Raw genomic sequence first — 14,444 nt, 5'->3', positions numbered from 1 at the left:
TTTATGAGAAGATCTCAGGAGAGGCCGCCAGTTTTAATTGCTCTCTTGTGTTTGCAGATGTTTTATGAACTTTGCCATGTAATAATTAACTTTTTCTTTTTTTTTTTTTTCCAGTCACTAGTGGTTAGCAGCTTGTGGTATCAACCACTATTTAACTGAACTACATCCAGCGACACATTACTCTTTGATTGGTACTGGGGAAGAGCATGGTGCTGCTAACAAGATCTACCAAGATGGTGGAGAAAGTGTATTTCTAGGACTGGGATTACGAAACGTATGATTTTGTGTCTTCTCGCAGTTTTCTATTAAGTTTCGTTCTGGCAGGATGAAGAGTTCTTTCTCACCGACTCTCTCTGATTTCCTCTCCAGCACCCAGAGGGAGGCTGCGAGTTTGGCAAACCGCTCCATCTGGCAAGTTTTGCGACCGAAGGCAAGCCATACTGCCAAACGTAAGCGGTTATCATAATCGCTTCAGTCATCACTTGTATCAATACGAGACGAGGCCGACACTCCTCCTTGCATTTTAAGTTAGTTTAACGCTTTTCTTTCTCTCTTAAGAGAGCGCTGCGTCCACAGTGGCGGAAAAGCCATGCAGGCCGGATCAATGCCCTGCAGGGGCTTTTGGTTCTGATAAAAGCCTTTTCAGATAACATTCCTCTTCTCTCTCTCTCTCTGCTTCCTCTCGTTTATTTGCAGTTTATTTCTCCCCGAGCCCGTCTCTCGCTCTCACTGTGGTTCAGTTGATTATGGTGTTGGTCTGTAGCTAGAGGGCTTGGCATCCAAATTAAACTCTTTTTGCCCCACGAGCGTTCAGCAAATGCGTCTCCGGAGATTAACACACCCACTTGCGAGCGCTTTGCTGTAGGTGCTGCTTGCATGCTTTTTGAATTAAACTGTGATTCAGTCCCAAACATGTTTATCTGATAACGATCGATGCTACTAGCTAATAAGGATGAGCACATCAGGGGCCTGTGGCCAAGTGGTTGCCACTCCTACGCACTGCACTAAGCACATTCTTGTTGACCCCAAATAGATGACCCTTAACACGGGAACCTAATCTCATGTTCTTGCAAAGGAACTGTCCTCACTCCTCCACCCTTCAACCATCCTCGGTTGCTGTTCCTTTCTGCCGTAGTCAGGAAAAGAATTCTTTGGCTTCTTTTCTCTGTGTATACTGGCGTCTTTTATTTTATCAGCCAGAAATCCCCTTAATCCAATAACAAACACAGGAAGCTGCCGTCTCCGGGCAGAACAGACAGTACAAGGGAGGCTAAAAGCTTGACACCATTCTATGGTCAACAGCTCCAGCCTGAGCTCAGCAGGACACGAAACATCTGTCGGGTGCGATGAGATGTTGGTTTAGTCAGTATGATGAATTGTGAAAGAAAAAAAAAAGTGACAAGAGCGTCACGTTTGAAAATATCCCATCTGTTTAAGGATTTAGCGTGAAAGCCGAAGCACCCATCTGTGCAGAAACTACCGTGAGTCTGAACCGACGAAGCCTCGGCCGTATTTGCACAAGGCCCCGTCTCGGGCTTTTTAACGTGCTTCTGGAGCTGCAATATAAATGGGAATGTGCAGTTTCTTAGACAGTAATGTGCTGTTTACTAAATGACTGTACAATTATGGAGAATGGAGGCCGCACCGCATGCGCAAGTCTGGGAGCAGAAATCTAACGTGTGATTACACGTCCAGGCAGAGAGAGTGAGGAGAGGTAATGTGTGTTCAAATCGCATATTCTGGTCATACGTGCAACCCAGTTTCATATTTACAGTCTATCGCTCTCACCCTCCTCCCTCTTTCTTTCTTTCTTTGTGTGTTTGTAACTCTGATGTCTGCAGGGGACCTTTCTGTTCTTCATTTAGAGCCTGAGGAACATTGCTCTCTGTTGAAACATACCTTCAAACAGCTACGGAAGAAGAGGTTCACAAATTAAAGAGACTACTCTGAATTACAGATTGCTTGTTCTTGCATCAGCTCATGTTTTTTTTTTTGTTGTTGTTGTTTTTTCTGGAATACAGATATCAGTTTACCGTACAGGATTTGGTGTAAAACCTGGATTTACTGTGAATCAGAACGTCTATATTTTCAGTTCACATTCCTCCATAATGAGTACTACAGGATGAAGGGATTAAAAGGAAGCGAGTTAGTTCTTTCTGGGAAAGTAGATAAAAGTGAAACGGGGGCTTGTTGCTTTTTCTCTGCTAAGTTCTTGCTTTAAGAGCAACTAAGGCTCACGCTCAGGTCACACTGATGAAGCTGGAAGCATCTCTGAATATTTTCAGACGGAAGAGTGCAGTGGGTGGCAAGCAGCAGGAGAGATGAACAATGAGATAAAGCAGCGAAACAAGCAGAAAGGACATTAAGATGCGGGAAGTGACTTTGTCAATAAGCTTCGCAGGGAACCGGTTCTCATGAGAGTTCTCTGCCTTCCTCCCTTCATCGTCTCAGATCACCTCTCTTTCTCTCCGCGGCTCTTCCAGCCACGTCTTATTGGACCCGGCTCAGACATGAACTGCCACTGCTCTCATGTTCCACTCATCAGCTTAGAGACTTTCGGAGAACAATCGCTGCACTGTGTCTCAAAAGTCGGCTCGTTGTTCGCCCCTCGGCTCGACTCTGGCCTCACGTGTTCCTCACCTTCGTCTCGTCTTCCCCGCTGCCGGCCCGCTTGCTCTCACGCACGCACACTCCATATTCTCGTTCTGCGCCCCAATTACTTTACACAATCCTACGGCGACTTACGTCACCCCTGCATGTTCGGAGGCCCTCGCTGAGGCCCCTTTCACAGTCAGGGTGACCCTATGTATTTTAAATGAGTGGCCAGCGGTGGATGTTTATGTTGGAGCTCATCTCGTGATTAGGAACCTGCATGCTGTTTAGTTTTCCTTCTGAGCTGCTCCTTTTAGTTTCACACTGTGTGACCAGATATTTTCACTTTCTTTCCCGGACTTACTTCTCACTGCGTCATCACAAAAACTTCCACCTACTGCGATTAAAGGCTCCTCCTGCAAGGCCCTCTCAGACTTAGACTAGAGACATTATTTAATCCTTTTCAGTCTTCATAAAAGTAACACATATTTCAGAGAAAAGACGGTAAAACCTTCACTTCGAGCAGACCTGGATTTTATTATAACGTGTTATCCTTTTACCTTTTATAAAGCATTTTATATAATGATTATCTTGGTGAGTGTGGAAATTGCATATTCGCTTTATTACATAGCAGAATATTACAGTTATTTTCTGAATCAAAGATGAGACATGAAAGAAAAAGATGGGTTTGGAGGATTAAAGCTGTGAGTAACTAAGCAACCTACACGGTGATGATATTCTCCTGATTCAAGGATGATTACAAAGATGCACGAATTGTGTGTATGCACTCTGTCGTGTCTGAGAAGACTGGCCTATTGCTCATTTGGGTACCCCTGCTGCGGATGGAGAACCAGTCCCCCGGTGTCGTTGAGACAAGTGAAGGCGTTCGAGGGGATCTTCTCCACGTCCAACAGATTGTTTTCCAGGTGGACAGTCGCCAAGGTGGAGCCAGACTTTTGGGGGTGGCAGACTCCCCACTGTCTGACCAGCCTGAAATCGCAGCAAACACACTTTCAGACAGGCAGACTTCACTCTGAGAAAACACAGATTCTCTGAACAAATGTTCAATTCTTATTAACTCAAAAAAACAAAAAACAAAACAAAACAAGAACAGTGTGAAAAAATAAATTTGCATGGGGAGCTGAGTGTGCCAAGCTCCTTGGAGGCATTTCCAAAGGGAGCTACTCCAGCAGAGCTGATGGCATTAGGAAAATATTGGGCAACAAACAAGCAAGAACTGAACTTGAAAATAACATTTCAACGTGAAGCAAACGTCTACCTGATCTGATTGTTGTCCAGCCTCAGCACCTGCAGGTTCTTGAACTGCCTGACGCAGCGAGGGACCTCTCCCAGGAGATTGTTGTCCATCAGAAGCTCGGTCAGCGAGCGGTAAGTTCCGACAAACGAGAACTGCTTGATCGCCTCGTTCCTCAGGCCGTTGTGAGACAGGCTGAGGGACTGCAGGCCCGGCCGCAGGTGACGGAACGCAAACTCGGGGATGTGACTGATGCTGTTGTGTTGGAGGTTCAGCTTACGGAGGGGGCGAGCCAGATTCGTTGGCACAGAGGTGAACTGGTTGTGGGACAGGTCCAAGGCTTCCAGGGACCTGAGGAGAAGAAACACACGGAGAGGAATCGTGAAGCGGAATCATAGCTTCAAAAACCCTCAAATGAAACACTCTTATATAATATTAGCCATGCACAGCTCTATGGATGGCAGTGCTGCGGTGTTGGATAGTCATATAGGTCTACCGCTTTGGTCCAGATGGAAATATCTCAACAAATATTAAGTGGACTGCCATAATTGCAAGAAAATACTGTACATCCAGAATACTTTGGCGGACACCCAGTGCTTCCTGTACAACCACCATGAGGTTGATGTTTGATGTCGAAAAAGATATAAAGATTCATCGGATTTAAGGCTGAATATGCAAATGGTTGTTGACTTCTTAAGACTTTTCACTGCCATCATGTTTTATAGTTACTGGACTCCTGCATAGCGCTGTTGGGGAGAAAGGGAGGCAGCGTTGTGGGGGAATAATAGAGAACACAAGGAGAGAAAATAATGGGGCCTGCGGGGTTGTAATGTAGGAGAACATGGCAGTTTGAGGGGCAATTTGTGGCCGAGTTGCTGATAAGGCGCATGAAAACGTGCGGTTCGTGCAGAAACAGAACAACCAGAACAAGACACGACCAGATAGATATCTGGCGGTCTGAGGCGAAGACGAAGCACAAGGATTTTTGTTGAAAGATCCCACACAGCTGTTGAGAGCTTACAGCGCAGCTCGCAGCAGGAGAGTTCCAGGGAGCACGCAGAGAAATGAACTGGGAACCAATGGTGACAGAGAGTGGTGGTAGTGGTGGTGGGTGGGGGTTAAGGATGTTGGAGACATGTGGACGGCAGCTGTTGGACTGATGTTGACTACTTAAGCGTTTCTGTTACTTGTAAAGGTAGCCTCAGCCCCCCCAGATATTAGCATTACTACTTCCAGGTTGAATTAATCATTGGAGTTTTGAAGGGGCAGAGGGGATTTCCATGTGTCAGTGAAAACCTGTAATCACTAAATCCATCAAACACTGGAACAGTAAGCATTTTCTGCTAATTTTTAAATATTCCAATAAAAGTCAGGGTTAGGGCTGTCTGTTTTCTGCTCAAACAAGGTCTGACTTTGAGAAAAGTCATTCCTCTCTGCCCAAGTTGTAACAGAAGATCACATTAACGACAGATTTTGGGTCAACAAATTAAAACAGAACGTCATATATACACAAGGCTTTTGTATGTACCTTGGCGGTTTCTCCTTGGAATTTAAACCCTTAAATATATCACCCCATTTATCCCTCTGTACCAGTTCACACCGGTCGTGCGCTTCTCATTCGTATTCGAAACCTTTGCCAGGAAGATCAGCAGCAGTCCGCTGCAGCTTAGAGCTCCACATGGTATTAATGAGCAGCGGGACACACAGTCCTCTCTTCTCGGTGTCCTCCACCCTCCGCGATCACGCCCGCTGGCACGTACGCGCAATATCACACATAACCGTGAAACAGTAATCCATGAGAGGCATGGTCATGGTGTATTATAACACACACTTTGAAAAGTCAAGATCGATTTACTGCTTGATTTCTATGGAGCTACACAGAAATGACAACAGAACAATTGTGCGTGGCGACCGGGCACATTCAAGATGATGTCTGCTCCTCCTCAGGGTTTTAAGTTCTAATGAGAACCAGCACACAGAGAAATTTGTCACACTTGATACACGCACATCTCACATACAGAATTACAGATATGACGCAGATATCAGTGCAACAGAAGCTGGTTTAAGCACTGAAGCGAGCCAGGACAGGTGATGTAGGCCAGCAGAGTAGGCTAAAAAGACCCAAGACTGGATTTAATAAAAAATGCAGTAGTGGACGGATAACGGCGGGACATGGATTTACTGAAACAATATGTGCACTGAATTTATTAACGTGGGCTGATATCTGCGAGCCTTCTGGGCCATTTGTCACATTTGCTAAGGACAGACTGAAACATATTTGGATTCATTTGCGTTTACAACGGTGTCGAGTAAATCCACTGAGAGTATTTGTGCTTTCAAACACAGCACGTTCGCATCCAAACAGGAAACATTTAACTGTGATCTGAAGCTCCCTTAAATCAAAGTCAGTGGTTTTCACTTGACATCTGTGTGATATTTTGGCATAGGTGGTGCGTGTGTGCGTGTGTATCCCCATTTATATAAAATCATTACGAAACCTATTTGTGCTGGTCTGAAGACAAAGAGCCTTCGTTACAAGGCCTATCAGGCTGGGACACATCATAACCCAACATGACACGCACATCTTCGGTGTGACGATCGCTGATCCTGCACCGACACAGTCAGGCTGAGCTTGATAAATCTACATCAGCTTCTCTGCCAAAAATGAAACACTTCATAAAAACCAAATGTTAAAAGAAAAAAATAATAAAATCATCTCATTTGATCCACCAGAACCGCCGCCAGTTGGGACACAAAATGAAATCAAACACAACTTTTATGTCGTCAATTCTCCGATGCTGTTGATGGCCCATTTACAAGGCTGTTATGTTAAAAAAAAAAAAGAAATATCCATCCTGCAATCATTTCCCCCCAATAAAAAGGTTTGACGGCACAAATTAAAAACCATGAAGTACTGCCGTTTCAAACATTTGGAAGGAATCATGTTTATGTAACTTTAATCCATGCAAGTGATTCAAAACATGCTCTGGTTTTGTCAGGGGATGTTTGGAGTTTGGAGTCGGTTGACTGGCAGCAGTGGTGCGATACTGGAGAGGGAGCGGTTACGGAGGGATTTAGGACATTTATTTGAGCTGACGGGTTCATAACAAACCACGAAAAGACAGCAAACTGACAGGTGTGTGTGTGTGTGTGTGTGTGTGTGTGTGTGTGTGTTACATGTACAGCTGTCTGCTCTGTCCTTGAGAAGAATCATTTATCATCGTCAGAGTGACAGCACTGACTGTACGCTACTGCAGATTCAGGTTATTTAACACTCAGTAATCCATCCATCCATAACTGCTTACCTAAAAGACAAGCAGAAGGTTGCTGGAGCTGGTCATGGCATCGGGACCTATTTTGTTGCTAACTCAAAGAGACAACCATTCGCACTAACATGCACACCTACAGCAACATTTAGAGTCACCAAATGACCCAACTAGCATGTCTTTGGACTGTGGGAGGAAGCCGGAGCACCCCAGAGAAAACCCACGCAGGAACAGGGAGAACATGCAAACTCCACACAGGAAGACTAACCTACCTAGACATAAGTGGGAATTGCGCAATTCCCACTTATGCAAAGGGAACCACAAGTTTTTACAGGGGCTAAAGAAGCATTCAGATGTCTAACATCAGTTAAAGTATAAATATTGTCGTAGAAAAATTCTCATTTCAAATAAAAATTATACATCTATTTTATTATTCTGTCATTACCGATGATTAAATACACAATTAGCTAATCTATGTGTATAGGTTTCTAAAAGAAGGTATAAAGAGCATACCATATAGTTGTAATACTCAAAATACTTTCATTCATTCATCTTCTGTAACTGCTTGTTCCGGTTCAGGGTCGCGGGGTCTGCTGGAGACTATCCCAGCTGTCATCGGGCGAGAGGCGGCGGTACACCCTGGACAGGTCGCCAGTCTATTGCAGGGCTAACACAGAGAGACAGACAACCATTCATACTCACATTCACACCTATGGCCAATTTAGAATCACCAGTTAACCTAATGAGCATGTCTTTGGATGGTGGGAGGAAGCTGGAGTACCCGGAGAGAACCCACGTAGACACAGGGAGAACATATAAACTCCAAACAGAAAGGCCGAGTCGGCCTTTTCTGTTTGTCCCTTTGCATGTTCGAACCCGGGACCTTCTCGCTGAGGCATCAGTGCTAACCACCTCGCCACTGCGTCGCTACTCAAAATAAAAACAATACTTGCATGATGTATGCACATTGTCAGCCACTTTTAAACACACCCAGCGGAACACACCCTAAAGACAGTCCGGGGGTCTGTGTGAAAAAGTGGTGCTCTGAATACCTATAAAAATATATATATTGTAATAACTGCTCTGACTTACAGGGCTTACATTTACATTAAGAGGCTAGAAAATTAGGTTGGATTCTGGCAGTGGGCCCAGTTCGACCGAAGCAGATCCCAGGTTACAATCCCCAGGTCCCTGTAACCTGCAGTATCCGCCACTCGTACCTCCAATCACTGGGCCCCTGCAGGAGGCAGTGGTAACACCGACTGCAACATATGGAGTTTATTTTACCTTCGAGCAGTTTACTTTTCATCTCATTTCCTCCAAACACCTCAGTAGAGCTACATTATGAGTGCATGCCTCCACTAGTAGTTTAATAAGACTGTAGGATTACAGACAATCCAACTAGACGGATGATTCTTGCTTTATGCCTCCCAGGTCTCTCGTTAGTGACCTTTGCCCTTTTTAAGTATTGTCTCCTACTGTGCAAGTGGAGTTCAGGTCAAGCTGAATGTGTTCACAGTCTGCTGCCTATGTAGTGCTGAAGGAAGCTTTTAAAATAGAGGGCCTGCTAATAAGTGTGCAGTGCTAGTGGGGCAGTTGCTGCTCTCATTACTAATGAGGCCAAGTGTCAGGCATCATATATGCTGGAGTCAGAAGTCAGATGTAGACTTTGTTGAATAGTCTCCAATGAACTGTCATCTCTCTGTTTGGTAGGGATTTATTTATTTATTTTTTACAAGATCCACGAGGAAATCTTCTCAGTTTGATACTTCTACATTTTCCTCTGTGTAACACATGCACAGTCTCTCCATTTGCACTTCCCTGCAGTCTCTCATTTGCATTCTCTTTCCTCAGTTTTCCCTGAAGCTCCCACTGTGGTTCCCAAGGATCCCAGGGAGCAAAGAAAACCCACTGGAATTCACTATATTTAAACAACACACACATGCACACACACACACCATCTACGCACACCAAGACACACAGGAACACACACGTACAGGCGCACAGTTTCCCTCAAGCTCTCCAACGCTCGTCTAACATCAGCTGTCATAACTTCTGCGCAATGCGAGCAAGAATGTGTGCGTCTGTGAGTGGGTGGGAGAGGGGAAAGAAGAAAAGAGGAAAATAACGCGTCTGTCGTGTCAGTCAACATGTCAGTCTTACGCTGAACCGTTAAAGGAGATATTGCTGTTTCAGTTTGTTTGCGTGTGAACAGTGTCAGATCTTCAGATGCTGATGGCGGGAATGGAAATTTCTGGCTAATCTGTTAGAAGACCTTTTATCTTTTAATGGGAATGTGTTACGTCACATCTCGATGCATAAACTGATAAGGAACACAAACAAATGATGAGGAAGGGTTCACATTACCAAATGGCACTAGACTACCCCCTTGTGGCAGGTGAAGGAACTACAGAACATTGAATTGCTGGAACCAGGCATGGATGGATGGATGGATGGATGGATGTACATACTTGAGACGAGTCCAGGCATGGCTCGCGATGCCTAGCTCATGCAGATGGTTGTGACTCAGGTCCAGCACCTTCAACTGAATGCAGTCCCTCAGTGCCTCCTCTGTCACCTCATCAATCAGATTTTTATTCATGTCCAGGACCTATACATTAATGCAGAGACACACAGACAGACAGGGACGCCTTAAATGGAGCACCAGCAATAGCTTAACACATTTCGGATATGACTAACAATGGATTCAATAAAATAGGACACCCAGTAGTTACTGTATATATTTTCTAAATGGTTTTATCTGCTCCATTTTCCACCATTGTTTCCTGAACTCTCAGATTGCGATACGTAGCGATAGACTTGAATTCCCTCCAAAATAATTGGTGGCAAACTTCACCACAGGCTGAAGACACACTAAAGGCGACGTGGCATGAGACGGCACTGAAAACACATGCCATCGCGGCTCGTTGCGCCAGAGGTTGGCCCAGACTATAAAGCAGTTTCCAAACCACTAATGAACACAAACGCATACAGCTGAGGTCATTGTGCCACTGTCCTGCTCTGCCGTCCTCAGAGTTCAACAGAAGGCCCATGTGTCACATCCTGACATGTTAATGGGGAGGATTTTCCAAACAGGATTCAGTTAAAGTGATACAACTGCACCTGAAGAGAAGGAGGGAGGCCCAGAGGAAGGGAACGGAGGAGGTTGTTGTTCAGCCGGAGAGACAGAAGCTTTTGTAATGGACTGAAAGCTGAAGGTGACACGGCATGAAGGGTATTCTCCTCCAGCTCCAGATTCAGTAGATTCGTCAGACCTGGAAGAGAATAATAAATAGCGTTATTCTCATACAATGCAGCACTGTGTTTCTCTTCCGTGCACAAAGACACAAAGTCATACCTTCGAAGCAATGAGGGGTGAGTGCACTAAGCTTGTTCTTATTAATCTTGAGCTCCTCTAGAGACGAAGGCAGTGGTGGAATCCTGGTAATCTGGTTTCCATCTAGATTCAGTTTCTTCAGAAAGGTCAGATTCTACATGACATGCAGGAAAAAGAGGTGTTAAGAGACTGAGATGATAAAAAACAGACAAAATGGGTAGTTGTCTCAAAGTCCATAATTTTCCATCCCAACTAGCAAATCAGGACACAATCACAGAGTTCACAGGAATAAAACCAAAGGAGAGAATGTCGGATTTGTGCATCTCTTCCATGTCATCTATCATGCGGTATTTTTAGCAAAAGCCACTTTGGGTGGCTCTTCAGTGAAAGCTGCTGTGGTTGATGTGTGAGTTAGAGCAGTGGACAGGATCTTTGCAGTATCCCTCTAGCCAGTCCATCAGTCCTCTGTCATTACGGCGATGTGTGCACAAAATGAAGAAAAAAATATATCTAAAAATAATTTCCTTATATTCTCCCCATCATTGGCTGCAGCCATTTTCCAGCAGGTTTCTCCGGCCAATGCCGTGACAGTATATCAGTGGTGGTGTGTAATGATTGGTCAGAGCGTGGCAGGCTTCCTCAGTGTGGTCAGGATCTGTGGTCATTTAGAGGTTAAACCAGAGGTTATTCTTAGAAGGGATTAGTTAATGCAGTTTCAGTACTCTTTTATTACTGTAATGATACAGGATCCAGCCTGCTTTTTATTTTAATTAGATGCAAAGTGACTTATAAAACAGGCTTGTAAGTCTCAAACTCACTCATTCACATTTAGCACGCTGCAGATTCCCTGTGGAGGGAAAAAGGAGCACCCGGGGACAATGTCCAACCAGTCCTCCACATGCTAGACAGGGGAAAGTAACAGCAGCTGCACTTTAGACGCGAGGTGGAAACCATTGATTTTTAGCATAAAATTAGACTTACAGTTTTAATTTAGTCTTTTTTTCCATTTATTATGTGTTAAAAGTGGCTGTGTTGAAGTTTCATACTTCAACAGCCATTACCGAAGGTGAATGAAGATTGCACTCAAATGTCCAGCAGATATTTACGTTGCTTTTTGTTATGCTTTGTGAATAATTTATCATCAACTTCCCTTTCCATCAGACCATCAAATACATCAGTTTAACAGATCCAGTTAATTGATCAAATACCTACTCTAAAAAACACAACTTAAATTGTTTTTGTTGTTGCAGTTTCCTCTTCGGACACTTCTATTTATTTATTCCTTCCAAACAAGGTCTGGTTAATAGAGACACTTAGTATTCAACATTACATAAGAACGCAATTTAACGTTACGTAAGAATAGAATATTAATCCAACAACAAAGAAAGACTGTTACAGTATTCGTTTACTGGAAGTAGAACAGGCTGAACTGGAACCGCAGGTTTGAGGCGATTTGCAAGTTACTCCAACGTTCTTGGATGGATCTGCTTTGTGGTGCATTGTATGAATCACCACTTGTGGCCTTTTGAATCACAGATATATACACTGTGCAACAGGGAAGCATATTAAATAAATAAGCTGTAGCCGGTAATCACACCCCAATACACATTCAAGCATGACTTAACAAACACAATACAAACTGCACGCGTGACGTACTTTCAGATAGGTGTTGCAGAAGCTGAAACACGCTCACAGAGCAGCGTTACTCACAGACAAGGGGTTTTGGCCGAAGGACTCATCGTCCAGTTTGTTGTGGCTCAGGTCCAGCGTGTCAAGGTTGGGCAGGCCAGAGAAAGTTTGCGGAGCGATGATTTGGATGTCGTTCTCTTGAAGATAAATAACATGGTAAGATGTATGGTATGATGTGGGGTATGTGAAAGTTGACATACTATCTGTACTGGAACTTTTTTTTTTTTGACATTCATGTAAATATTGCAATCAGTCAGTGAACTTCAGTTTTGAATTTAATGATTCACTGTTTTGACTTAAATACTCAAGTACGGCTACAGACGTTAAAGTGGACTTAGGACTGTATGCTCACTGGTTCAAATCCCCTCCACATCTATGGCTAAAATGCCTTTGAGCAAGCCACCAAGTGTGCTCACTACTCATTGTGTGCACAAACGGATGGGTAAAATGAATAAATTACTTGTAGTGTATAAGTGTATTTCCATTTCTATTTTTTGCACTACTGCCTATCTTAATGAATGACTAAATTAAATAAATACATTTCACCTTTCTTTTTACCATCACTAAGCATAGCCACCTTCATTTGGTATGAGTCTGCATAAACATTGTAGACGCACACACACACACACACTCACACTCACATTTGTATCTTAGTGAGGACTTAGATTGGCATAATGTATTCCCTGGCCCCTCACCCTGAACATCTCAGCTAAATGCTTAACCCTAACCTAATTGTAACCTTTACCCTAAAGTTGAGTCTTAACCCTCAAACAGCCTTGTAAAGAAGTGAGGACTGGCCAAAATGTCCTCACTTGGCACAAATGTCCTCACTCCGATAAAGCTCACACTGGTCCTCAAAAAGACAGCTGTACGAGAGTACACACACACACCTGCCACGTCCAGCTTTGTGGTCTCCAGGTTGTGGAAGATTGGCAGGAGAGTCAAGTTGATGCCCCTGCAGCTGATTTCTCTGTCAGACGTCTGGCACTCAAAAGGAGTCTCTGTAAAGTTGGAGAGTGTTTCTGTTTGATTGGTGGGAGGTTCAGTTGCCTCTTCTTCCTCTTCTTCTTCCTCCTCCTCCTCTTCCTCTTCCTCCTCCTCTTCCTCTTCCTCCTGATATAGAAAACAACAGCACAAGAGAAAATTGCTTTATTAACTCAACTGGATGATCCTGTGGGGGAAAAAAACTAAACAAAACAATGGCTATATTTAACACAGACCTCTTCTTCGTCCTCCTCTTCTTCATCATCGTCATCGTCGTCATCGTCATCGTCGTCATCGTCATCGTCATCTTCTTCCTCCTCTTCTTCTTTCGCTTTCCCCTGATCCATCAGCCTTCTCTTCTCAGCATGAAGTTCCTTCAGTATTGCCATGAGAACGCTGTTCCCCATCTCTCCCTTTCCACGCTTTCTCCAGCCCATTAGAGGTCGCCCCAAACCCGCCTGCAACAAGCAGCAGCAAACCAGGGACGCCATTAAAGTAAACGGCCTTTAGCTAGACTAGAACATGGGTAAAAAGATGGTGAGTAATGTGGTATTTTTGGACCGACACCACGTCTGTCTGGTCGTACAATTCTATATGCAATCGACTCCTCTGTGGCTGCGTGTTTCCTCTTCCCCCAGGAACTTCTTTTTCTTCTTCTGCCCGCCGCCTCAGCTTTTTTGTGCCCGGTCTCCCATTTGGCATCCATTTGGAGATGCTCATCTTGACTCTCTTCTTCACCAAGATAGCAACAAACATAAAGCAGGAGAAATTTAGAATTCGTGGTGCGATTTTAACCACTTGTATAATCGTTAAATTATTAAATAATTTCTCAAGAAGAAGAAGATAGAAACTAGAAGAATTTCAAAGCTCACCAGCAGCATGTGTATCAAAAAACGCCACTGCTGTGTTGATCCGTGATGGAAGAATGGTTGCCATTTCTTGTTCGGGTGTCTCAGAAGAGATTCCCCAAAAGGTACCCGCGTCTTGCGAGGAGTCCAGGCTTTCTCCTGATAAAATCGTGCAACTCAGGCAAAAGCACACGATCCATGTCCTTGACAGCTGCATTGTTTACGAGAGAAAAAGACCCAGACTTTTACTTCTGATCTTCAGGGCTGAAGAGAAGAAGCAGCAAATCCACAGAAAATGCACGGTTATTCCAGAATGAAGCGCAGCAGTCAAGTTCAAATCTCCTCAAAATTTAAACAAAGACAGAGTAAAAGCTGTGTGTTTCTCTGTTGTCAGGTTACAACAGTACCAAAAACATATTGCACTTGGCCCCTACTCTGGGTGAATGCTGAAATGAAGAAAGAGCGGGAGGATG

The 14,444-nt window shown here is 44.1% G+C and overlaps 1 protein-coding gene across 1 annotated transcript; it reads right to left on the bottom strand.

Moving 5' to 3' along the window:
• Positions 1-2,934: 2,934 nt before the first annotated feature.
• Positions 2,935-13,671, bottom strand: LOC311493794 (extracellular matrix protein 2). The gene is given in 9 exon segments (XM_084552578.1): positions 2,935-3,582; positions 3,872-4,198; positions 9,585-9,724; positions 10,237-10,388; positions 10,472-10,604; positions 12,107-12,139; positions 12,143-12,384; positions 13,030-13,252; positions 13,360-13,671. Coding segments are annotated over 9 exon segments (1,683 nt in total). The 5' UTR covers positions 13,615-13,671; the 3' UTR covers positions 2,935-3,404.
• Between the last annotated feature and the right edge of the window lie 773 nt (positions 13,672-14,444).

The sequence above is a fragment of the Chelon labrosus genome, assembly GCF_963514085.1.
Source record: "Chelon labrosus genome assembly, chromosome: 10".
In the NCBI taxonomy this organism is placed as follows: domain Eukaryota; kingdom Metazoa; phylum Chordata; class Actinopteri; order Mugiliformes; family Mugilidae; genus Chelon; species Chelon labrosus.
The sequence above is the reverse complement of the archived record's forward strand: the minus strand, read 5'-3'. Positions and strand labels throughout refer to the sequence as shown.